General features: G+C 37.2%; 1 protein-coding gene across 1 annotated transcript; it reads right to left on the bottom strand.

The window, feature by feature from the left end:
* Nucleotides 1-6,303: 6,303 nt before the first annotated feature.
* LOC108676808 (zinc finger MYND domain-containing protein 11) lies at nucleotides 6,304-27,211 on the bottom strand. The gene is made up of 13 exons (XM_018164945.2): nucleotides 26,963-27,211; nucleotides 15,842-15,937; nucleotides 14,345-14,396; nucleotides 13,747-14,070; nucleotides 12,783-12,979; nucleotides 12,363-12,479; nucleotides 11,320-11,741; nucleotides 10,792-10,846; nucleotides 10,109-10,363; nucleotides 9,193-9,300; nucleotides 8,531-8,626; nucleotides 7,347-7,514; nucleotides 6,304-6,687 (listed from the first exon to the last, which is right to left on the bottom strand). The coding sequence occupies exons 1-13, from the start codon at nucleotides 26,996-26,998 to the stop codon at nucleotides 6,565-6,567; spliced, it is 2,049 nt and encodes a 682-aa protein (XP_018020434.2). The 5' UTR covers nucleotides 26,999-27,211; the 3' UTR covers nucleotides 6,304-6,564.
* Nucleotides 27,212-27,664: the final 453 nt, after the last annotated feature.

Raw genomic sequence — 27,664 nt, forward strand, 5'->3', positions numbered from 1 at the left:
AATAATTTAGACTAAATTAATACAGGTGCTGTAAAAATCTTGTAAAATCACCAGAAATGCGAGTCACTCTTATTATATATGATATTCAATAGGCAATGCAGCAGTGGAAAACAATGTGCTTTATACAGAGAAATTATCAATGATAATGCGAGGCGCGAACTCTAAGCATAATAATTTGGCAGAGGTCATAGCTTTAAAAAACTGATCTCTTTTAACCTTTTTGCTAAATTACTTCCTGATTTGGGAGGGTTAATTACGAGGAAGGATATTTTTACTTTTGTTCTAAAATTTTATTTTAAAATTTGCTGCAGTGAACTCCAAGTCACTTGAGACAATTCCGCAAATTCGTCAATTTATGTCGATTTTTAGGAATTTGGTTCCCAATTTTCGCAGTATTTTCTTCAATGAGGTAAGTGGAAATACGACCTGAACGAGGTTGATCGTCAATTGAAATTTTCCGTTTTTGAAGCGGGAAAACTACCCAAAAACTTGCATTCTCCCCATAGCATCATCCCTGCAGGACGCCTTTAGCCTTTCCTTGCCGGTTTTTAACAGAAGAAAACAACATCTGATGAGGCACGTTGCTAACGAAAATCGGACATCATCAAAAAACGACGAGCGCTCAAAAGAAATATCACAAAAATTTGTGATAATCGAACACGGCCTTCTAGGGCAGCAATGCTAGGCGCACTAACTGATGAATATCAGTAGCAAATGCATAATGCAGATACTAGAAGAATGCGGTGCTGCCAAAATTTCGCCCACCCCACAGGCACTTCATTTTCTTTTTAGGTCACCCTTCGTAAATCATCGTATTAATTTCTCATTGCTTCATCACATTTTGTCGTAGCAAAAAAATAATTCGAACTTTGAAGCTATAAGCATCAGCCAACTTCAGGACCCTACACCAATATTAAATCGTGTGAGACGATCTGAAATGTCATTCCCAGCCAATAATCCGGAAAATCGTTATATTATATAATAGAATTTGTCACTGACAGAACAGAATCATTCTAATACGTTAAATTGCAAGAAATAATTATTTATTTAAATCTCAATCGGAAATTAACTGTACTATACGTTCACCTATTAATGATTTCCAATCAAAAATATATCGCACAGTAATCTCATATAAGAATCATGAATCACTTTCACTGATTCTGTTAAGTTGTTACTAGAATAATTTCTTGCCCTTGACAGTGAGGAGGCCGCGTGCTGCTAAAAACTGAGTTTTAACTAAACAAAAAAACACGTCCAGGAAGTGACAGATATATCACTTATCGTAGATCAGATCTTACATGAAACTTTATCAGTTAAGATAATACCAGGTACAACTTTAGATGAGTGTTCAAGTGTTTAATAAGGAAATAACAATCAATGTAAAATTTTTACCCAGCAAGTGGGTGTTATGGCTGATCGTTCGGTCCCCAAGAATGGTAAGTGTTTATTTTAAATGCATGCGAAATCTTTATGCAGAACTTTTAGATTACGTGTAATTAGGTTATTACTGACTAGCAGCCATGGCAGCATTAAATATTTTGTGTGCAGCAGTACTGCAGTATATATAGTCAATATTTAATTGATAGGTTATAGAGAATGAGGTGATCGTTCCATGATCACGATCAGGCAGGGATCAGGACTTGTGACATTTGTCATTCATGTTCATGCAGTATGTAATGTTGACGCTCTTTCAAGTTGACGCTCACTTAATGGAGTCGTTGAATCAAACATGCAAAAGCCCAGAGACGCTAATCTAATCCACGACCTATACTCAAGTCTATTCGGTCCTAGAATTTAAAAAAAATTGCATTGATTACTTAATCGCTGAAACTATTCAACATTCCGAAACGTTGAGCCAGAGTTGTTACTGGCCACCGGAGTCTGAAGGTCATCTTCTCAAGGTCGCCCAGCGTCCTATCCTGCAGCCACATGCAGCTACCGGTAGTGTGTGGCATACCACTTATGAGTTAGGATGAAAAAAAAACTCAGCAACTACTCGATTCCATATACTTTTAGCGGATATATTAGCAAATACTTCTAGCAAATACTTTTAGAGGATATAGAGTAAGTTTTTAACACTGAAAAAATGATTTCTCCATCGATCGTTCGATTCGGGTCAAAATTTTGAATCTCTTTTATTTTGCAAGCAGAAAAAATATATGTTCGCCTAAAGCGCTATGTTTTATGTTACGTTTTTCCGGTATATTGTTGGCAAATTTTCTATTTCATGTAAATAATTCTATCGTATCTTTTTTAAGTCACGTAATCGTGAGCAGCTTAAATTATTCACCCATATGCTGCCTATGACAGTAAACGGTACCAAAATATCAAGAAGCTGGTACGTCCAACTGAACAACATTTTTGTCAAGGGCATTACATTTTTCTGTTCCCCAAGCGCATGTTAATAAAAACTAATTCAAGTAATAAAATAAACCGAGGGTTAATAGTTTACGGCAAAATTTTTCGGTCAAAGAGAAATTTAGTTATGCGCCGTAGTCCGCAAAATGCATCATATAATAATAGAACTTTGACACAATTTTGAAGCTAGTGAGCAAGCGAGCTGAACAGGAAGTTATATTTGACTGAATTGGTCCAGTTCACCCGACCTCAACTACCTTTAAATGAAGTGGACTTTATCCATACAAGCAAATTGTTCCGTTCAGATGAAAATAACGTTGAGGAATTATTATATATTATATATTCTCTATATATATAATATATAAATATTATAATTCTTGCTTACTTCGAGAATGAAAATAATTGAAATTTATTGCACATGTTAAAACAACCACAGATCTGCCTTGAGGCTACGTCATCGCGCTGAGTTTATTCAAACGATGAACCTTCAAATTGAATTTTTTTTCTTATCCCTCACTAGCATATGCTGTACATTTCACTCGCTAATAATCCAATCACCAACACCCTCCCGACACCCTGGAAAAACTCGTATACTGTACACATCGATGCTCTTCCACAACGTATATATTATACACAATCGCTAAAATAGTCGCAAATTCAACCCCAATGCTGAGTTTCTGAAGATGTCGTTAAGATTTCGCTCGAGCAGAAACAAGAGCTAAGGATTGCTTGCAATCAAATTTCGTTAATATTCAAAACTTGAGCGGAGTCCGTAGACATAAAAAAACGTCATTGGAAACGAAAATTCAAGCCAAACGAACGTTATACTTTGGAACGCTTATCTCTAAGGAGAAAATCATGTTTTTTTCATTATTTTCTCTTCTTTTAATCCTTCTTCTTATCATTTCATAACTCGGAAGATTTAATGAATGGAAACATAGACGCTTGACGTGTCTTACATTTCCTACTTATCACGAATTACGTCAATTTTGTCAATCACAGAATAGACGCGCGAATCGATGATCATCGTAGTCCACGATCGGATGATCTTTTGAGAATCTATACTCATGACTAACGGGCTAAATAGAAAACAATACTTATTTTGATTTGCTTTACTCAATTTTATATTTTTTCTCTGTCTTTTTGAAAAGGCAAGACTTAACTATGAGCAATTGAAACACTACTACAATTTCCGCATAGGTAAATGGCACCGAGCAATACAACAAAGATCAAGACAAAAGATATTATTAAGCTTCATCAATATCTTAAAACGAACGTTGAGAGTAGAACAACACACCTATACAACGACATGTTTCATATTGAGATCATAAAAGTTTACATAGTAAATAACGAGGTAAAGAGAACATTGCATTCTGCATAAACATAACGATGACCGTCACGCACGCATATAATGATTAAACTGGTTTCAAAACACAAATTAGACAAATCAAATACGGTATTTGTAATCAAACGAAATTAACTTGTTTCTGGCAAGATTGTTCAAAAATTACTTACGAGTTTAAGTCTTCGCGGATAAAATACGCTATTCTACAACACCAAAATATAGAGAGCACCAGAGCACAACCCACGTCCACACCCGGCGAATGTACCCACACGTTTAACTCTTAGTTCTTCATCGAGGCAAACATCAAAGTAACTTCTTCAGTAAGGCCAGTACAATCATTGTGGTCAGAATGGTCAGTATGGGCGGTCTCACATCCGCGAGGTATTGTACTAGAAATTAGGGCTACCAAATTTAACGACCCATCATAGGATAATTTTTGAACTGCAGGTCAAAACCATAACTAATCGTACATTTAGAACCGTGCGTTTTTTTGGAACCTTATTGCCGGACAGGCATGGGAAGCTTGTTTTCTTTGTCTTCATTAGGTCTGAGCTCTAGGCCTAATATCTAAGCAATGTTGGTTCAAAACCAAGAATTAAAATGCATACATAAAATTTATCAAACTAATCTGTGCTGCAAAATCTGACGAATGTTATAAACAATTTTAGAAGTTCTAAGTTTGAGGATATACTAATGAATAAAAAATATCGACCCTAAATCTCAGAGAAATGAAAAAAGTAAATCATTGAGCGAGTCGTGAGGAAAATATAGCGCTGTCCTTGAAAAATTGAAAACGAAACACTTTTCAATTTCTCACAAATAACTTCATAATAAATAGTCACGCAACCTACTAATTTAAAACAGAACGCGATAAAATTTACATAGCTTAACAATTTTGAGATCTGGTTATCTGGTCGCTTCTCAATAGCAAGAAATATGAAGATAAATTAAAATTGAAAATTAGATATTCTATCTCAAGAAGATTACAATGTGCAACTTAAATTGACAGGGGTGTTTAAAATGATGTTAAAGATACAGTGTATAAAAGCCAAACATAAAATGGTTACATTAACATCGCTATGAAGTTCATTTCGTAACAAGTTAAAAATGAAACAAGAATGACCAGTAACGAAGAAAATGGAGAGTGAATAATGAAGAAGATTTTAGTAGGAGGAAGATCCCTGATGATTGTTTTCTTTCGTTAGCACATCATTGGGATTGTACCGAAATATGCAACAAATTACACAACAACGTACTATTATTAACAGTAGGTATTTAATCTCATTTTTTCGAGGACAGGAATATAAATGATGGAACTGCATTAGACAACGCAGGCTTGTATGCATGCACGATGAGATCCAAACCTTTTCTTCCTATTCACTGATCTATTACAACATAAAGTACACCAATAAACTAAAATTAATGAACATAAAATTTAATGAAATCAACAAATCCATATCATAAATGTCGTTAAACTTGAATTTACCTATTTTCAATGGTAGCTTTAGCAGATGACACTCTTGGTACAAAAATCAATTTAACAAAAAACATAGGATATCTTTTAATAATATTTTTACCGCAAATAGAATTTAGATCGCAATATATTTTTCGTCTTAGTCGAAATTTAAATAACTTTCTAGCAAGTTCGTCTGTTAGAGGCTTGTAGACAAAAATCCAGGGCAGCTATAATCAAGAATAAGTCAAGTGACGCATAAATAAATATTCGCTAAAGTAAAATTTTCGATCAAAACAACTAACTCTAAACTAACTAAGGTTTTCAACTGTATCCAGACAATACAAACAAACGTAAGGTACCGATTGATCAGTGTTAAAAATATTAATAAAACATGCAGTTACGTTTCATATCATATCTTCGTCAATGCATAAATAGACTTCAGAATGTCCACATTCCATTAATTAAGAATCTTTTCAGTAATTAATAATGTACGAGTTTACGCAAAAAGGTCTTATAATGAAAACAAGTAGCTTTCAAATGATCAAAAACTGATGTTCTGAATCTAAAGGGATTACGTCACTGATAAAAATGTCATCAAAAAATATGCTCAACAGGCGCAAAATTCAAATCGAAATTCAGAAGCGGGAGTTCAGAATTGTCAATCTCTTACCAAATAAATTTACGTCAGTGGTTCCCAAAGTGGTTGATATCGCCCCCCTGGAAGCGGTGGAAAGATCTGGGGGGGGGGCGGTGAGGAAGAAATGGGCAGTAGGGGGGCGGCAGTCCGCGAAGTCGATAACAGAAGTTCGTAGGTTTGTTTGACACAACACGTGCAGAACATGACTCCGAATCGAATAAATTTTCACAAGCTAAAAATCACCGTTTTGTAGTAAGGAATTTCTATAAAAAATTTCGTTCGAATCTGTTCAGTAATTTGGAAGAAATTCTTTGATCACAGCGAACTTCGGCCCGTATCGCCATATAACTCGGGAATGAAGGTGAAATTTAAAATTTTTTCACGAGCTAAACATCACCGTTAGATCCTAATGAATACGTGTTCCAAGTTTTATCGAGTCAAGAAAGAGGCGTTTGTTTTAAATGTGTCGGTGGGGAGGGGTGGGGGGGCGCTAGAGTCTGAGATTCACTGGGGAGCCAAAGGGGGCGCCAGCCTGAAAAAGTTTGGGAACCACTGGTTTACGTCATTTACTTTATCGAAGTTGACACTTGATAACCTATCAATTAAATAAGTTGTCATGCTCTAACATATAACAATTACAAACATAAGCATCATATCCAAATCTCTTCTATGAACTTAAAACGTCCTAGTCACGACACGAGATAACAATTTTATTAAGTGGCCACTTTAACTTCAGAGAAAATAGACCGCCGTATGACGCCTATCACTTCATCTCTTCCTGCGGCAGAGCTTCTTATGTTCTTTATGCCAGTGCTGTTGCTGGCAGTCCGTAGAACAGTAGGCAGTGTTCCAGCAGCAGTGATATATCGCCTCACTCTCACACGTCCAGCACTGAAATAAACAATTGAACAGTAGGCAGTGTTCCAGCAGCAGTGATATATCGCCTCACTCTCGTACATCTCGCAAACATACAAATTACTGAGCAAGCATTCAAAGCCATTCACATAAGAACTGTACCAGGACAATACTGCATATACAGACAATTATATAGACAAATGTACAAGAAAGACCGGTCCCACTGTAGATGCAGCCCTAGAACGGACAATACCTTAGTATCAACCTATTAAAGGTCTCAACATGTGGCATGTTAGTAGTAATAAGAAGAACCACTAATCCACTGCTTTCGTTTGGTGTCGCGGATATGTTGCGTGTGCTCAATGTAGATGCGGACAATACTACCTTAGTATCATCCTATAAAAAGGTCTCTCGTGGCATGTTAGCAGAAATAAGAAGAGCCACTAACCCACTGCTTGCGTTTGGTGTCGCGGATGTGCTGCCTGTGCTCACTGTAGATGCGGACAATACTACCTTAGTATCAACCTATTAAAGGTCTCAACATGTGGCATTTTAGTAGTAATAAGAAGAACCACTAATCCACTGCTTTCGTTTGGTGTCGCGGATGTGCTGCTTGTGCTGGACAATACTACCTTAGTATCATCCTATTAAAGGGCTCTCGTGGCATATTAGCAGAAATAAGAAGAGCCACTAACCCACTGCTTGCGCTTGGTGTCGCGGATGTGCTGCTTGTGCGTCTCCTCGAGGGTGGCCAGCTTGGCGCGGTACTCCTCCTTCATGCGCTCAAACTCTCGCTCCACCTTACGCAGCGATGCTCCCACGCTGCGGTTCTTGGAACCAGAACACGTCGTTTCCGTGCGTATCTATAATTATTCAATCAGTTAATGCACAGTAAATGCACGTTATAAATTATCAGTTGCCTGTAGATGTGCTTAGCCCTTTTTTACCAGTATATTGACAACAATAAATGTTATAAGCATAAAAAAACAGGCTAATAGAGTTACCGCTGAAAATTACCAGTTGTCTATAGATTTGCTTAACGCCTTTTTACGCCTACATTGCCAACAATAAATGTTATTAGCACCTAAAAGACAGGCTACTAGAGTTACCGTCAAAAAAAGGTCAAGATTAATAATACGGAGGCATTACATTAGAGGAGGAATTTTTCTTCGGTGAATCAAATCAGAGTTTATAGCTGTACAGAACAACCTTTGAACTGAACAACCTAGCTGAACAGAACAACAAGTTCAGTAACCTCATGACAGGAGGGAGCGTATGCTATAGAGCTGTCCCTTATCGTCTGGAGCAAAGCGTTTCCATCTTTTTGACGTCACGTGTTACGTTTTAAAGGATGCATATTCAACCCTCTACCGCCGTATATATCACTCTCCGGGAAGATAACTTTCAACTAAAATTATAAGTAAATTATTGAGTGTAGCAACCTGAGGACGTCTGTACGCAACAGAGAACATTTAAAGTTGCCGTACGTGGCGGCAACCATCAGTGCAAGTCATTTTGCGCTCACTAGAACGTATCCTTTTTGGGAAGTAGGCGCGTGACAATATTGCTCCGGTTACTCATGTCAGGCGGTAGAGGGTTAAGGAACAGTATCCTTGTTGGAGTCGATTCAATAAATACAAAAAATATAACTCAGTACTCACTGCAGTGAGTGACAGAGAGCGCATTTTCTCGTCGACGAAAACGTGGTCACGGACGGACAGACGGACGGACTTGACGAGCACAATAGCGCCTTTTTTCCATAAATGAGAAAATGCGCTAAAAAGCCTTCGGTGACCGTGACTCAAAACCTAAATTAAAACGCTCCGTAACGTAACTATTAATCATACAATGCATGTATTACGTAGCGTTCTTCAATAACCTGGTCCAGCAGCCGACTGATGGTTGGGGAAGTGCTGTCACTGCCACCCTTGCCCTCCTGCTGCAGCTGATGGCTCTCCAGGTCCTCCAGCGCGGCCTGGTACAAGCACAAAGATTATGCTAAAATCTTACGATAACATTATTTTATTGGATTAAAGAAATGTAAGTATTTTCAGTTAATGCACAGTTATTGCACGTTATAAATGATCAGTTGCCTCTAGATGTGCTTAGCCCCTTTTTAGCGCATTTTCTCTTTTATGGAAAAAATGCACTATTGTGCTCGCCAAGTCCGTCTGTCCGTCCGTGACCTCAAGTTTTCGTCGACGAGAAAATGCGCTCTCTGTCACTCACTGCAGTGAGTCCTGAGTTATATTTTTTGACAAAAAAGGGGCTAAATGAAATGAAAAAGAAGACACGAGTGAGGAAGAGTAAGCAATACCTACCTGGAAGTGCAGGCTGGTACCAGCACAAAGGTTATGCTAAAATACTAACATTGCATTTATAAGATTAAAGAAATACAAGTATTTTCCAGTAAGAACTTGAGCAAGAGAAAGTAGACATCGGTACTGCAGTAGGTGCTGCAGGGTCAGAAATATTTAGCTAAAATCTCGACGCGGAATTTATGACATTGAATAAATACAAGTAATTTCCAAGAGGCAATACCTGTAGGAGATGCTGGGGGGTCTGTACGGAGAGAGAGCGTCTGGCAGGCTCCTGGGAAGACGATGACACGACGTCGTCTCTGCCGCTGCTGTCCGACGAGCAGCCGCTCTGCACACCAACACAGTCAAGGGTTAGGCAAAGCGCACGGCTTGAGTCATTAAGTTAGACATTTTAGCCCATTTTCTCATTTACGGAAAAAATGCATTATTGTGCTCATCATGTCCGTCCATCCGTCCGTCCGTGACTTCACGTTTTCGTCGATTTTGAGAAAGTGCTCTCTCTGTCACTGATTGTAGAGTACCGAGTTATATTTTTTTACAAATATTCATTTAAAATGGACTTAAAAAGACATTCAAAAAGGATGTTAAGGATCTGACTTTTAAGCGGTGTTTTCAAGTCAAAGGAAAAGATATAATTTATTATAACTAGTAAAACTCGCACATTTTGGTACACCAAAGTGATTCAGAATCAACGCAGTGATTCTGAATAAGGGGGATGTTAGTAATGGCGTCATTGGCGTGGCTTATGACAGAACAGGTGATGATTGCAATGATTGTCAATGGCAGCAATCGTGGCTCTGATTGAGTAAAATGAATAAAAAAGTTAAAAATATTTGGAGAACATGTGTAGGCTGCAAGAGGAGGATGGCGACAATAAATGTGATTACGTTAATGTAGTACCTACATTTTTGGAATGCTGGTACATTTCAATAGCTTGAATATTAATTTCCTAAGATATCAATGAGAATAGTGTTGGTCTCTAAGAAATACTTAGTAATTTACAGTATGATAATTTATAATATTGCAGACGCAAGCATAGGTACATTAATTGTGATTAATTGTATTTAGCACTGTAGAATTCAAATAAAATATAGTAATTGTGATTGTTATTTTAAAAAAACGTAGCAGTGAGCTACCTTTGCACTGCCAGCCTTGCACGAAGACGTGACAGGCGACGAGGCTGGAAGAGGAGCTTCATCGTCGCTCTTCTTCTCTTCCACTTCAGACGCAGGCTCTTCTTCTCGTCCATCTCCTCGCTCTCGCTCTTTACCTGTCATTGCTTCGTCTCGCTCTTCACCGTCTCCTCTTTCTTCTTCTCTGATTTGTCTTGCGTCTTCTAAGCTATGATCTTCGTTAGTGCAATTGTCAGCGACGAGCTTATGTTTAGTTGGCTGCAAAGAGGAAACTTATTTTAGTTATTGATACTTTTCCGATCATGATTAATAGTACTGCTTAATTGAAATCAATTAAATAAATAAGCTAAACCTTGACAGTTCAATTGGTAAAATTTTAAATCATTTTTCAGATTTCCTTCAAATCTAGTGATAAGAACGTAAGTTATTTGAGAAGAAAGGTTTGATGCAAATCACAACTAAACTTTCACATCGATCAAATTTAGACTGTAACAAAGCAAATAATTCAATTTATACAATTGATTTGAAACAATTCATGCTTCTTGAGATGTGGCAAGAAAGAATAGTTAACTTCTTGTACGGTATAGATCCTTAAGCAGCTCTGATGTAACGTTGGCTAAATTGATTATTAAAATTTAATAATCAACGGTCCAAAATTGAGATAATTTTGAAAGCCAAATACTCACGGATTTCTCCTTCTTGACGCCGCTGTCGGAAGAAGCCACGGCGCTCTGATCTTTCCTGTGACAAGCAGCAAATTTTATATTAATTGGTGGCTGGACCAAGCAAACAATATCACCATTGCTTGAATTCAAGGCAGCTGCGTCATAGTGACGAGACGTTATTACTAGAGTAGGTAATTGGGGGCTTAACATAATCTTAACTCTTAGCAGCTGACAATAAAAAAATGTTCAACAGCTAAATTTGCTGAAAGCATTTCTCATGGAATAAAATAACTACCTACTTAATTATTTCACTCGAGAAAAAAATCAACATAAATAGGAAAATGTTTCCTTCAGAAAGTGAAACTCAAGGAAGATAATAGAAAAAAAGTAGATCAGTGCTCACTGCAGTGACAGAGAGCGCATTTTCTCGTCCGTCCGTCCGTGAAGTCACGGAGGGACGGACGGACATAACGAGCACAATAGCGCCTTTTTTTCCATAAATGAAAAAATTCGCTAAAAAGCGACTATCTAATTATAAAATTTGGTCACCTGTAGTCAGCGTGATGCAGCTGTTGGGAGGCAAGGGTAGCAGCCTGATATTGCTGCTGCAGAGCTGCAGACTCGATATAGCTGCCATGATACTGTTGTTGCTGCTGCTGCTGGAACTGATGCTGCAGCTGCTGCTGGTGTTGCTCCCAATCTTCACGAGTAATCAGAGAAGAACTCGAGGAACTTTGCTGTTCTAGCCGAGGATCACTCGTTTGTTCAGGCGAATGTTTGCTAGAACATCCCGATACAAGTTTGTCTGTTTGGTCTGTTATTTCTCGGTGTTTGTTAGGTCTGGACTGCTGCTGGGGAGGTAGAGGTGGGGGAGGAGGAGGAGGTAGAAGGTTAGCATCACCACCACCAAGCAGTTCTTGGTGGTGCTTGAGTTCTTCCATTGCCTTCGTGTACGCAGACGTCTTCTTGATCTGCATGATTAGATTCAGTTATTTCACGAGAAATCATAGGGCATAAAAAAATTTAAAATGTACTAGTTTACGCTGCAAGACCTCGATGAAGATAAAAGGCTTTCACATGAACAAAAACTTGTTGTTCTTCAAAGACAACTCCATTGAAAAATATGTGATAGCTCAGTATAAATATTAGATACATTAATTCTTATAATATATGCATGTCCTACACTCCTAAAAAAATATAGAGAAGTCTGTAAACAAGAAACACAAGACTTTAAATACAGGCAACGGAATATTAAAAAAGAACAATAGAAATAAAACGTTCAACTACACCTAAGAAAGCAAATTAGACGGATCCAGGTATAAATCAACCCTCGAACTTCATCAAACAGACGACAACAAATGAGGGAAGGAGATTCGATTTCAAACATGCCAGCATCACGTTTGAAATGATAAAGGACCTGTAGGAGCATAATATAGGACCTATAAGAATAACAGTAAGAACAAGTAGGAGCAAAATATAGGACCTATATGTATAAAATTAAGGACTTGTAGGAGCAAAATATAGTACCTATAGGAATAAAAGTAAGAACTTGTAGGAGCAATATATAGGACCTATAGGAATAAATTAAGGACCTGTAGGAGTTGTGCGCTGGCAGTGATGGGTTTAATGAGGGAGATGTCTATGATGGCGCGCTGATGTTGACTTCCAAAAAACCGAACATCGCAGCTCGATGCACCTTCTCTCATCACCTGGATAACATAGGTAATTTAATTACTCAATAACTAATCAACAAAATAAAAATATGTCACATATTACATGATTAATTTTAATTCAGTACAAAACAAAGATTATCCATTAGATATTTCAGACAGACTACCAATATATCAATAATCTTATAGGTATATATATATATATATATATAGGTATATGTATATATCAACAATCTTGCTATATATCAATAATCTTGCTTGGATTAGTAAGGGAAATTTCAATGTCAACAGAATAACGGTAAAAATACCTCTTAAAAATAAAAACGAGAGTACGGTACATACTTTGGCAGGCCAATAAGGGAAGCCCTTTTGCTTGGCATAGACTAGTCTGTGAGGAGGGTTACATGGTCTGCAGAACCAGTAGGGATCTTCAGAGCAGAACTGCCAGCGGTAGCAGTCTGTGCAGACCTGTAGCTCCAGCAGACAGTGCTGCACCTCCCGAAGGAACACTCGGGCGCTCTCAGCAATGCTGCTATTCGCTGCACAAGGTGAGAACAAATCTTAAAATCCTAGCCTGTAAGCTGTATCTAGAACTCTTGCTGCACATGGTAAGAACTAATCTTACAGAGAACTCATCCTAAAATCTTAGTCAGTAAGCTGTATCTAGAACTCTTGCTGCACATGGTAAAAACTAATCTTACAGAGAACTAATCTTGAAATCTTAGTCTGGAAGCTGCATCTAGAAATCAAGTAACTCCTGGAACCAGGAGAAGATTTACAAGCAGAATTGAAAATGATTAATGTATTTGATGGCAAATGGTCCAATGCTCCTAAAATTACAAGTGAGAGTAACATGCTATCGTTTCAACACAATAATATTTTTTCACTTGCATTGGCGCAGACAAATTTTGTTGATACAGACGCCACGATTATCACTCCATAGAATAATAATACAAATTACGATCACCTGATCAGCACTGCTACCAAGACCCGAATAATAATGATAATTACGACCACCTGATAAACACTGCTACCATGATATGAATAATAAAAAATAATAATAATTACGTACGGTCCACATCATCAGCACCTCCAGGAACCGAATAATAATACTAATTATTGCAACCATCTGATGCAAGCACCACCAGGACCCGAAAAATAATACTAGTTATTTCAACCCCCCTCCTAAGCTCAACCCCCCTCCTAAGCATAACACAATAGTAATACTAGTAATTTCAACCCCCCTCCTAAGCTCAACCCCCCTCCTAAGCATAACACAATAGAAGTAACCATCCCCCAGACTCACAGCCATGGTAGATACACACGTTGTGCACTATAGTCATGGCATCGATCTCGAGATCTGCCGCTGTACGATATCTGTTATCATGCGTCTTCCTCTCCATGGTTGGCAAGTCCATGTGATGATGCAGCAGAAGCTGTGCTCGCCAAGGCTCACTACCGAAATTACTGTGTAAATTCATGCCATTATTGGCACTGATGGACCCGGCTGAGGGGGGAGCTGGTCCCCCACCTGGGGATGTTGTAGGGGGTTGTATGGAGTTTGGGGTTGCAGAGGCAGGGTTGGAATTTCCTGAGGATGTCGAGGTAGAAGAAGTCGAACTCTCGGCGCCTGACGGGAGTGTTTTTTTTTAATTTCGCGTGTAAACGGGAATAATAAGCAATAATTTTTCACCGAATTATATGTTTTGGAAAAAAATTTATTGCATAATTGAGTTACTATTCATTTACATTTATCACGAATGCAAGGTTGTGAGATGAGGCTATTTCAACATCTTATCCATGTTCTTCACTAATGACTAATGAACCTAATTAAAAATAATAAATTGAAGTATTCAAATGTTATTTAATGACATTTGAATTTTTATTTAATGCCCTCAACTCACCAGGCTTCTGCCCCACGGCGGGCACGGATCGCTCCATGAGATTTGCTGGGAGCTGCAATAAAAAGTTGACCGTTAAAGTTTACTGCGTGTTCTCATAGATTAAAATAAAATATTCCACAGCATATTATATGGAATTCCATCTAAACATCTTCAGGTTAACAGCTAACATGTTCACTTTAATTTGCTCTAATTTTCGTTCAAGTAGTCAAAGTTATTTAAAAATTGAAGCATAATGAAATGCAGCATTAGACGAAGTTACTTAAATTAGACGAACTGGAGAACGGTTTCTATGCACCTCATAAATAAATAAAACACAAAGCTTCATGGCAATAACTACATCGCTGGAATAGATGTTTATGGAAAACGTAACACAAAAGTAGAAGAAATAAAGTATGTTGTAGGTAAGAAGGCCAAATAACGATTAAAACATAACGTGCTACACAAGACCACTGCCACAAAGGAGAAGCACTTATATTAAAATATCCAGCATCATATGTAATAAGAATTAATACAAGGCTTAGATGTAGAACACAATGACCAAAAAGATGATTGATCCAACAAGATGGTATTGAATTACAAGAGCTACAATAACTAACACATTATTTCCTTATAATAAATTGGACGATGCGAATACATGAAAGTTTCATCTTAGAAAAGATTTTCTCTGTCCTGCATAATAGACTGTAGTTGAAAGGAAAATCAGTGATTATAGCAAAAGACAGCAGAGGAAGCGCTAATACTGAGAACATAACACGATTTGTAAAACACAAATTTAAGAATTTCTTATCTTAGAAAGAAATGCTAGAAATTTGTGAAACAGACACAGTGAAAGAAAGTATATGTAGGAAGTGCTAATAGTGAGAACATGATTTGTATTCACAATTGTAAGAATATCTCATCTTATAAAGAAATGATAAAAAATCTGTGATAATAGTGAAAGTAAGTATAGGAAGTGCTAATAGTGAGAACATGATTTGTTATACACAAATGTAAGAATATCTCATCTTAGAAAGAAATGATGGAAAATCTGTGAAAACAGTGAAAAAAAGTATAGGAAATGCTAATACTGAGAACATAACACGATTTGTATAACACAAATGCAAGAATGTCTTATAAAGAAATGATAGAAAATCTGTGATAATACTAGTGAAAGAAGGTATAGGTAGTGCTATACTGAGAACATAACACGATTTGTTACACACAAATGTAAGAATGTCTTATAAAGAAATGATAGAAAATCTGTGATAATAGTGAAAGAAAGTATAGGAAGTGCTAATAATGAGAACACGATTTGTTACACACAAATGTAAGAATATCTCATCTTAGAAAGAAATGATAGAAAATCTGTGATAATAGTGCTACCTAACAAATGACAATGCTAATACGATTTGTATAACACAAATGTAAGAATGTCTTATAAAAAAATGCTAGAAAATCTGTGATAATAGTGAAAGAGAGTATAGGAAGTGATAACAGTGGGAACAGAACACGACTCACTCTGTCCCTGAGCTTGTTTACAGTGAAGGCAAGCAGAGCGTTTAGCTCTTCCCTGCTCAGCCCGTTCTTGGCAGCAGCTCGAGCCAACATGCGTTTCTGATAAGTAAACAGCCTTCAATATATAATTGGTTTTAATGTTAGAAAATGTAATGAAGTAAACAGCTTTCAACATTTAATTGGTCTTAGAAGTTAGCAAATGTAATATGGTTCAGAAATAATTCTAGTACCGGTATGCTTATTTTTGAGGAGAAATTTCTTAGCCAAAAATGTTTAGCAAAACAGTGTAAAAATTAATAAATTATTTTATTGAATAGGACCTGATTCAGTTACAATTAAACGCTTGTGATATCAACCTCTAAAACAATGATTAATGATACTCCTGATCATCATACTGATCATGATACTACTGATCTACTAACACAGATCCAAACAGCATATCAGCATGTCAAGAAATTCAAGTAATTGTTTTCTTAGCACAACAATTTTTTGAAAATTGGAAAGCTCCCACGAGCTCTATGCTCTAGAGTCTAGAATGATATCGACATAATAACAAGAGAGATTTCAAAAGAAATATTTTATAACACCCGTTATATTCTATTTTCTAATGCTATTTTCTTTATTAAAATATCTGGTATATATATTTGGGTCTAAAAGATGGGAAAAGTTATAAGAATTGCAGTCTCAACAGAAACTTGAAAAATGGAAGCTATGCAAAATTTGTCCAGAACTTGTTGGGAAAAAACTGCAAAATATTAGATTAAACAGAACTTATTAACCGGAAAACAATTTTGTTAAATATTGACCGGCAAACAATTATCTACTCTATTCTGGTAAATGTAAGAAAAATTCCCCTTATATCATCAGTTGATGCGCAAAGTCCTAAAAGTGTGATAAATATTTTACCAGAAGTTACTACCTACTCAAGGTTCTTAGTAACCTACTAATGCTCAATTAAGGTACTTATATTACGTATCAGTTTGCTTATATAGCAAGTTCACAAGATTTTAAAAGCAAAGAAAACGCCAAGCAAATTCACCATATCGATATTGAAAACGTTTTGGAGTCCAGCTCCATCATCAGGTCAGAAAATTCACCATTTCTTAAAAAGGAAAACGTTTCGGAGACCAGCTCCATCATCAGTTCAAAACCTAAAACACAGGTACATGTACCTGTGTTCAAAACCTAAAACCTGTGTCCAAAACCTAAAACACAGGTACATGTACCTGTGTTAAAAATTTAAATTGACGAATTCTCTGGCCATTAACCACCCGTGTTGAAATCCATATCTATGCACATTATCCTTACATGTTCCCATCAAATAGCAAATATCCAAACGACAAATTGCTATTCATGCGCTGAACCATATTATACACTGTAGAATAATCAAACATAAAAAGTTATCGTTCGGTCACGCCGAACGAAAAAATGTACTATATAGGGTATATTACTAATAACTACGAAAATATAGATATAATAACAACAAAAATATATATACCTATAATAATAACGAAAATATGAATATAATAACAACGAAAATATAAATATAATAAGAACGAAAATATAAATATAATAACAACAAAAATATAAATATAATAACAAAAATAAGGAGGCTCGTATACTGACAGGAGGCATAGGAAGCCGAAACCCCTCTTGTTCGACGCCAACTTTGGATCCTTTCTGGCCCAGCTTGCGCGTGATGGCGATGAGGTTGTCAGACGCACATTCATCCAAGTGACGTTCTATCTCCTCTGCAATTAATCATAAGACATGAGGGCATCCATTAACATTACATTACATATTACATTATATTACCTACATGACATTAACCATGACATGTTAGCATCCAACATCTTCAGCAGTTATAATACAAGAATTCATACAGAGAACGAACGGTAAAGGAAGGCAAAAAAGGAAAAATTGCGTCCTTCCAAATGTAGGTAATTCTTCGTTTGAGTTATTTCACTCTAGTAAATTCAAAATTACAAAAACATTCTCAATGTAAATTAAAATCAGGTAACAATAGTATAGTGCATAATGGACTGAAGGTGAAACCAAACGCCATACAAAATAAGAAAAAGTTATGGTTTACATCCGTCACTATTTAATTTATTTCACCAATCATCTATATATTATCCTCATACAAAATATTCAATAGAATTGATACGTTTCCACTGTACGTAACTCGAAACAAGCTTCATAAAAACCATTACCATTTCCCGAACTTACAAGTATTGAACAGATTTTGCTACTCACTGACTTCCATGTTGTATGTGCGTGTCATATATCGCCGTATGCGATCAAATGAAGGCAACTGCTTATGGTTCCTGATGACTGTGATGCCATCCCAGAGTTGCTGGCACACAATCGCCTCCGAACTGCGCCGACACGAGCTGGCGTAGACAGGGACTGGTGCAGACAGCATCGTGAAGACGGCAGCAATTGGCTAGAACACGGCAGCAATTGGCTAGAACACGGCAGCAATTGGCTAGAACACGGCAGCAATTGGCTAGAACACGGCAGCAATTGGCTAGAGCACGGCTTGAATTTTGACGGCTGTTACAGAGGTTCCAGGACTAAATCAATCATTCCCGCTCAGTTGAGCAATTCAATAGACGAGAAAACAATATCCTCGGCTTCTCCATCATATCCATCACACTTACGTCCTTTCCTCTTGCATTTATTGGAGAAGATGCGGATCGTCTTCTGTTGCGCGCTGAGATTCCGATCTTTCAAATACTCTTCTGATCGAGCAAAAAGATTCAGTAGCCGTGCTCACTCTGGTACAATCATATGTCCCCATAAATTATTAATCACGAGAGATTAAATTCGTTGAGTATTATCGTAATCAGATGGGGTTCTAGAATATTTGGTATTCTGCTAACAAGAAATTTCTGATAATATTAACGTAGGAGATATTCGTTCGTTTGAAGGTGCAGGCTTAACGTATTTACAAAAAGCACTTATGACTCACACCGAGTTTCGTACATTTGCTACCGATAGGTTTATTAATAATTTCTAATGATACGTACAATAAAACATCACACACGGATAATTAAAAACTGGATATACACATGATTATGAAGAGTATCTGAAAAAAAGAAGAGATTAGTATTAGAATTTATCAAAATGAAAGTATTTGTCACAGAGAAACTGTATCCAAAACGAATTCAAAGTTTTTGGTAATGATAATTTTATATCCGTGAAAAATTTTCCGGCAGAAAAATGGGTTTTTATTATTAAAATGATATGATCATTTTTATACTTTTCTTAAGATGACTGCAAGTTACAAATTTAATCGCTGGAAAGTACATGAATGAAGGCAAAAAATTCGAACATGCTATCGTAAGCTTGGGACCCTTCAATCAAGAGCACGCTCTCTAATTTGAAATTATATCAAGACCGGAAAATACATGGAATACAAGTAATAACTATATGTTAGTGACGTTGACCCACATCGTACATACGGGCAATCTACTTTCACCAATAATCTGATATATCAGTAGTACGTCATTGCGATGGATGAGAGGCATGGAGAAAACGTACAAAATTTAGTTGCCTAGGGAGAATGTAAGTGAGAGGAGTGAAACTCGGCAATTTCCTTGCGACTAGAATTTAACAACATTCAATTTTTAATTTGTTTTCGCCTAAAGAGAGGACAATCGCCACAAGAAATGTGACTGAAACATTTTTTTATCACAAGACCATCAACAACTTTACGAGTTCGTACCACCATCGCCTATCACTGACAACATTCCGAGATAATGCTAAGCCCACCGAACACAGATGAGGAATCGGTCGCTACGCGTACTTAGGCCGTTATACGTGTACTTAAGTATGTTTGATAATAGGCTACGGTCGTAGGTGTCGCTACAAGCGTTCGATAAGAAAGGAAAAAGCCAAAGCAGCACTCCAGCCAGAATATGCAGGACCTACAGCGGCTCATCGGGACATGCGGGTAGCGCCAGGTCGATGCACGAGCAATGCTACCGCAGACGGGTGTCTACCTCGAGCGCGTTACAAGTTTTCATACATTGCTAGTCAGGGTTCAGATCTTTACTCACCAGCATGTAGTATTATTGTATTGATACTAATACAAAAACTTCATTTATATAAGTCTTGAGAAAAAGATCAAAATTCCAGTCACCGATTCCTTCAGCCTCACTATGTTTGAAATTACACATTTCTCGCCTGAACTGCGCTATAAAAAAAATCCAAACTAGGTAAGATACACACAGTGCAAATTAGACGTTTGCGTTAAGGCTAAAGAAAGTTCCTCCACCTCGCACTATTCCGATTTACTATCATTGAACTGGAAGCTAAATTACACAGCAATAATTAGTCATCAGTTCCAAAAAAATGATGAGTTTGACAAGTGCGACTCTGAGTGTGGTGATAGGCAGTGTTTCAGTGGCAGTGAACACCATCTGTGTGGTGTACATGCATCACTCGCCCTACGCAACGTCGTCAAACTACGTCACCCCGCCTCGGTCGTTCTACATCACAAGTGATTGCGTCGCTAGTGTACTCACAGGTGGGAAAGAGTAAAACTCTAAGGCTTAAGCAAAAATTCTTAAAACTTACGTTATTTTTCGTTTGAATATTTTGCACTGAAGTTAGCTTAGTCGAACACGTTCTCACGAGTCAAAAAATTCTTAAAACTTGTGTTATTTTTCGCTTGAATATTTTGCACTGAAGTTAGCTTAGTCGAACACGTTCTCACGAGTCAAAAAATTCTTAAAACTTGTGTTATTTTTCGCTTGAATATTTTGCACTGAAGTTAGCTTAGTCGTACTCGTTCTCACGAGTATATCTGTGTTGCATGGAGTTGAAAATTTTTATTAATTGTTATTTCATGATTAATAACGTTTTTCAGAATTAATATGCCTAAGCCCGATATTTGAAATGTCTGTCTTACAATATCCTACATTCGTAAGATATCGTTTTTTGAATCATGACTCAGTATCACCCAGCAAAAGGACGTATAACTGCTACAATAAGAACAATGTACCAGTATTTGTGGCAATAAAACCCATTCATTTCTCTAATCGCAGGCCTGGCCATGACATGCGATGGAGGCCTACAGCTCAGCAGTGAACGCTACAGCAGCAGCTGCAGCCGCTACCTGCTCACCCTGTCGCTGCTGCTGCTCGCGCTCTGCCATACCTTCATTATGGGTCAGCATTGCTTACGAGGAACTCGTACACAACTACGCAATGCCTACTTTAAATATTCTAACTAACCAATAAATATTATTTTCGATGCGACCTCATTTTTCGCGTTCATAAAAAAATTTGGCAAAACACCATCGCTTTATAATTACAAGAATCAAAAGCTCATCACAGTTCAGAAAATCATTTTAATTTTTCACCTGCATTCCCGTAAAATACGACCAACACCGATCAATGTACGATTCCCTGTTGTCGCATCTCCATAACGTAGTGAACATTGAATATGCGTACGCTTCATCAGTCGAAAAAATTAATGCACGTTTTGTGGTATAGCGGGCGTATCACGAGCATTACTGTAGAATACGACCATCACCGGTCAATATACGATTCACTGTTGTCGCATCTCTATAACGTAGTAAACAATGAATATGCGTACGGTTCATCAGCTGAAAAAATTAATGCACGTTGTATTGTATAGCGGGCATGTCGATGGACAGCCACAAGAGCACGTCGCTACTCTTGTCTACCTCGGCAACAGACGCTACCTCCACAGGACCAAGCATACAAAACACCTCAAGTATTGGGACTGTCAAAGGTCTGCCCAAGCTTATTACGGGCGTTGGGTGGGGCATTGCTGCCATCTTCTTCCTTACGGCTTGGGGCAGCAGTCAACATGATAATGTAAGCCGGATTTACATTATTTATCCATCAGGACAATAGTGTATCTTTCTTAAGCCGTGAAACATCTGCAACAAATTCATTGGCATTGCGAAGTAACGGCCTGTATCTGCGATTTGAATCCCTGATTTATTAATTATTGATTAATTTGAACCTGATTTATTTATCAATAATTAATTTGAACCTCATTTATTTATCATTAATTAATTTGAACCTGATTTATTAATTAGTATGTAAATAAAATAAACTTGAATCTTGTACAAAAATAGATTGCATGATCATTTCCATGATAATCATTTACAAGCTAGCACCAAAATGGAATGAATCATCCATTTCCATCAGGATTCCGAACATAATGCAACCCTATTTCCTAATCAACCCACTTATCCAGGAATCTGCCGTTAAAATAACATTGAATAAACGTAGTTTTAACGGAATAAACTTGTGATCAATTCATTTTTCAACGCCCTATGTCTGAAGGGAATATCTTGATTGTTGAGCTAGTCATTGCTCATCGCGTTGGTAATTTATTTTCCTTTGCCACATTTCTGCCTTGCATATAGAGTGTACATTTCACCAACAGGCAGGACTAGGACAGCACACAGCGTTTGAGTGGCGATTGAATATTCTCAAGGCAGTACAGATGAACCAGCCGCAGCTGAGAGATCCAAGAGACCTAATCCAACAACTCTGGCAGTACAATGGGTGAGTTAGAGCATCAACTTAAAAAATATATACCTATTTCCCAAATAGTCAAAATGCCAAATTTTCCTCAAAAATTATTTATGTGAGGAGACAGGGCACCAAAAACCCAAGGTTCTCTTTCCATTAGCATAATGGCATCAGATCTTCATCACAAATTTTATAATATTAATTATAAAATTACATATTTATCAATGAATAATATATTATTAATACGTATTATAAAATCTAAATCATATTATATTCATAATATAATTTATATACAAATTTGATTAATATATAATATATTATTAATATGAATATATTACAATATATAAATTATTATTATTTGTATGATATTATAATTCATAGGTACCTATACTAATTTGATGCCATTTACAGTCAAAAAAATGACTGGAGCTCAGACTACAGGGAAAACTTCATCATCGGACTGGTGCAGGGGCTGGTGGCCGGCAACCTGACGCATGAGCAGCTACTGGCAATGAAGCACCATAATGACAGCAACACTAACCAGCAAATGCTGAATAACCAGCACCCATTACATCAAGTTGATATCAATGTAGCAAATAATGGACAAGATATAAATAATGGTTATTTGAGCAAACATTATGCCACTACTAATCCCCAAAGCCTAGATTTAATAGCAGTAAAAGAGTTACTGCAGACCATGGGGATTAATATTGAGGATTTAAATAGAATTTTCAGAAATGAAACAAATACATTGAATATAAATGAAACAAAATGGCATATGCAAGGCCCCTATGAGAGAACAACTGAAAATTCAATTATCTATACCAGAACAGATAGTCCTAGGGTGTTTCTCAAGCCATCTGAATCAGGAGGACAGCTGGACTTTACCAGCTTTGCAATATCAAACACAAGTTTGCTGTACCAGCTTTTACAGCACAGAAACCAATCCATTTATCAAACACCAAGAGATGCAAGTAACCTGAGTTTTGTAGATTTGCGTCCAAATGACGCCACTGAAGATTATTCTCAGGAGCTGACTACAATCTCTGATGAAGAGTTAACAACAACCGAGCTTTCAGACTTGCCATTTATTACAGAAGAACCAGATATCATTGAAACACAAGATGAACAATTAGGTACAAGTACTCCAATGGAAATGAATATTGCAAGCACCATCCCCAATGAAATTATTGTTCAGGATCCAAGTATTGAAAAAAATGAAACTATAGTGGTCTCTATTTGCTACATGAAGGTGAGTTACGCAAACTTGTATAATTTTTAATGCTTATCAATTTAATTAGCTTTATTCTATGCATGGTATCAGGTTCTCACTACCGGTATATCATAACCTACATATGCATCGTAAAAACTGCCCCTATTCTCATCATTATTAAAAAGACAAGCAGTATTTATGTCATAAAGAACTAATTTCAAACTAGATAATATGCAGACTGAATATTTCAAGAACCTCATACCAGCCATCAGCTACTGATATATATACTACATATGCTTCATGAACATGACAATTTCAAATTTAAGATGAAAACTGATGATCACTATATTTATTTCAGGACAGTTTCATTCAAGGTTTCACAACTTCAGCATTTTTTATAGTGTATAGCATCCCAGCACTTCTGGCAATGTTCTTTTGTGGGCGCTCCTTATTCCTTCTCACCACAAAAACAGTCAAATTACCAAGAACAGAGAGAAGGAGAAGTGAACCACAAAGAATACAGCAGAGGGAACATCAGCATCAAGCATGGACAGAAACCTCAGAAACAAGACAAGAAAATCCTACAAGGAAGCTTGACAATAATTCAGGAGCATCTATGCTACATCATCAGAATCAAATGAGCAACACTTCAAGAGTAAGATAATAACTTAAAAATATAACCGATACTCACTGCAGTGAGTGACAGAGAGGGCATTTTCTTGTTGACGAAAATGTGAAGTCATGGACAGACAGACAGACAGACGGACATGGCGAGCACAATAGTGCATTTTTTCCATTAATGAGAAAATGTGCTAATAATAAGAGATGCATGAAAATTATATTACAAGATAAATTTCCATTACAAAAAACTTGCAGTATAGAATTTTTCCCATCATACTATAAATGTTCAATATTAATGTCATTTACAATATTAATAATGTCATCTTGGCAACATCTAGGTTTGGGACAAACTTGCTATGCAAATTATATGGAATAATAGATGATATTTCCTGTCCACAGGATCTTGGAATGGTTTTAACTTCTATAATTATGTGGCTGCCTCTGATGGTGGAGAGGCTGGTATACAGCTGGAGAGATGAGAAGTGTCTACCAACAGCTACCAATGCTGCAGACTATGCCTTGATTCTTGCTGTTTCACACACTGTGCTTCGAGCAATTTATTACATCTTAGATGACTTGAAGGTAAGTTCATGGGAAGTAAAAATATGTTGATAAGGGGAACTAGACTAACTGCATACCGGTATACATTACATAATTTAAATGCAAAGTATTTAAAAGTTGTAAAATTAATGTGCTCATAAGATAGGAGATAAATTTTCAATACTAAAGGCATTACTGTCAACTGGGGTGACTTTGTCCACACCTACAACAGAAACAAATGGCAGCAAAACAAAATAACAAATGTTGGCCAAGGGACTGGGTTGACTTTGGCCACCGGGGTGACTTTGGCCAATGCTTATCATTTTGTTTGCTGTCATTTGTTTCTGTTGTAGGTGTGGCCGAAGTCACCCAGTTGATGGTACTTCACAGTCAGGATGATCAGTATCAAGTCTGCTTCATTCATACTTGAGTAATACTGACCTGTGGCTATCCTTAATATGACATTGCCAATGTGGATAATGTGTTAAAATATGAATAACTTACTTGATGAACCTTAATTTAATTTCAAGCTCCCAGATTTCATAATACCTTTTGCTTTTAAATATCCCTTGTCAAACTTTTATGGCTTCAAATCATGGAGATCAAGCTATTTTTCACATTGAATACTCATTAAGACACGTAAAATTTTGTGCTAGAAGAGTATTCTTAGCAATCAATGCATCCATAACTTTGTAGGCACATTAATCTTATCAAATGGAATGGCACAAACTGATCCACATACCTGGCTGCAAATAAAGAGATATTCCAATTGACAAACAATTTTTAAATTTCTTGAGCTTCTTCAAGGTTTTTCAGATCTTACTTATGCTAATGCTTCTTCACAAAAATCAAGCAAGCAAGTCAGCTGAATAGCTCTTAATTAAAAGCTTAGTTGAAAAATTTGAAATTTTTTAATCAAGCTCATTCCAAGCTGTGTCGTATTCCGATACAGCTCACACAGTGTCGGAATTCCAACACAGGGCGTCGGAATTACGAATTAGTACGAGTTTGAAGCGCTGTAGGAATTAGTCTCACAATATGCCAAATTTAGTCACACAGTGTTGGAATTCAGGGATTTTGTAGATTTGAATTCTAAAGGCTTTTAAATGAATATGGTTTTGTGACATTTCATATGTTTGTGACATTTCATCGTTGCTGGCGTGTAGTGTGGTGTTTTGAGAGCATAGTGGCAAACCAGAGCTTTTCTAGAATCAGTTCATTTTTAATAATAATATAATAATAGCGGTTTCAGCGTTATTAGGCCGTAGGCCTGTTGCCGATTCTTAACATCGCAGAACATTCACAGCATTTTGCGGTTTCGAACTTGCAACTTACTGCTACAATTCTGCTATGCTCAACCGCCCAGCCTCCTTGCCGATTCTGACCAGAAACTGGCGCACAGAGCTGGGATCAAACCCGCACCTCTCCGCACCAATCTTGGTACTCTGAACTTTAACCACTGGGCCACCCTGCCTCAAGATTTCAACCAATTTCTAAAGTATGATAAAGCTGGTATCCATGATACTTTACTGGTCCTCTTATAGGACTCAAAAATGAACTTGAGGGAGAGTCTAAAAAACTCTCTGCTTTGCCACTATGTTTGAGAGTGACATAAAGCAATCAGAACTCGAGTTGCGCAATGCGCATACACCAGGTCTCATAGTGTGGCACGAGAGTCGTTGTAAAATTTATCTCAAGGTCATCTGGTCGTTGAACAACCGCATGCCAGTCGATAGTCGATAGGATTTATGCAGTCGATAGTCGATAGGTTTCTTCAGTAGTTCGATAACTTAACAATGAAAACACTAGTCGTTAATAATGAGATAACCTTGAGTCTATGTACATAATATTCTTTATATACAACAAACACCTAACAGATAACGCATTAATGGTTTAATTTTTCAAACCAGCGGTGCCTTCTTAGCCTCTTAGGTTTCTTTACTAACGAATTCAACAAAACCTAAAACACAGGTACATGTACCTGTGTTCAAAACCTAAAACCTGTGTCCAAAACCTAAAACACAGGTACATGTACCTGTGTTTTAGGTTTTGAACTGATGATGGAGCTGGTCTCCGAAACGTTTTCCTTTTTAAGAAATGGTGAATTTTCTGACCTGATGATGGAGCTGGATAGAGAACCGTTTTCAATATCGATATGGTGAATTTGCTTGGCGTTTTCTTTGCTTTTAAATTCCTTGTCAATTCAGATATTAATGCATTACAAAATACCTGGCAAACGCCGCATACGAACTGAGGCTCCATCATGAGAGCAGCAGCAGCTGTAGGATCTGCTGCTTGTTGCTGCTGTTGCTGCAGCTGCAGTAGTTGCTGATGGTGCAGTAGAGCACTTTGCTGCAGTACATGCGGTAGTACACATCGTTCATGGTACACACGGTAGCACTTGCTGCAACTTAGCACCTCGCCCCCGTGGTGGCACTCGAAACAATACCAGTCGTGCCGTGCCGGTTCCTCCTGAGAAATAATAATAATACAATAATAATAATATAAAAATAATATAAAAATAATATAAAAATAATATAATAACAATAATTTACCCTCGAGGCATAATGATGTTGGAGCTTATTGGATCAACCATATTTACGCTATGTTTACGCAATATACCACATATACCTACCGTATTAACGTAACTACCGCTGTATTCATTGCCACTAATGTATAAATCCATATCCATATTAATGTATCTTGCTTCAAAGAAGGTTGTAGACTTCTTCATTATTTTGACTGCATCGGAGTAATTGGAGTAACAACTACGACATTGAGCAGCCGTTTATCCTGCCACCTGAGACAAGCTAGCAACCAGACCAGGTCTCAGAGAATTACAATTGAGATACTTCTCGAGATCCGCAATCAACTCAACTGGCTCCACGACAACCTTGACAACAACGTCAAACCCCGAACAATACGCATCAA

This window comes from Hyalella azteca, unplaced genomic scaffold (assembly GCF_000764305.2).
Source record: "Hyalella azteca isolate HAZT.00-mixed unplaced genomic scaffold, Hazt_2.0.2 contig16561, whole genome shotgun sequence".
In the NCBI taxonomy this organism is placed as follows: domain Eukaryota; kingdom Metazoa; phylum Arthropoda; class Malacostraca; order Amphipoda; family Hyalellidae; genus Hyalella; species Hyalella azteca.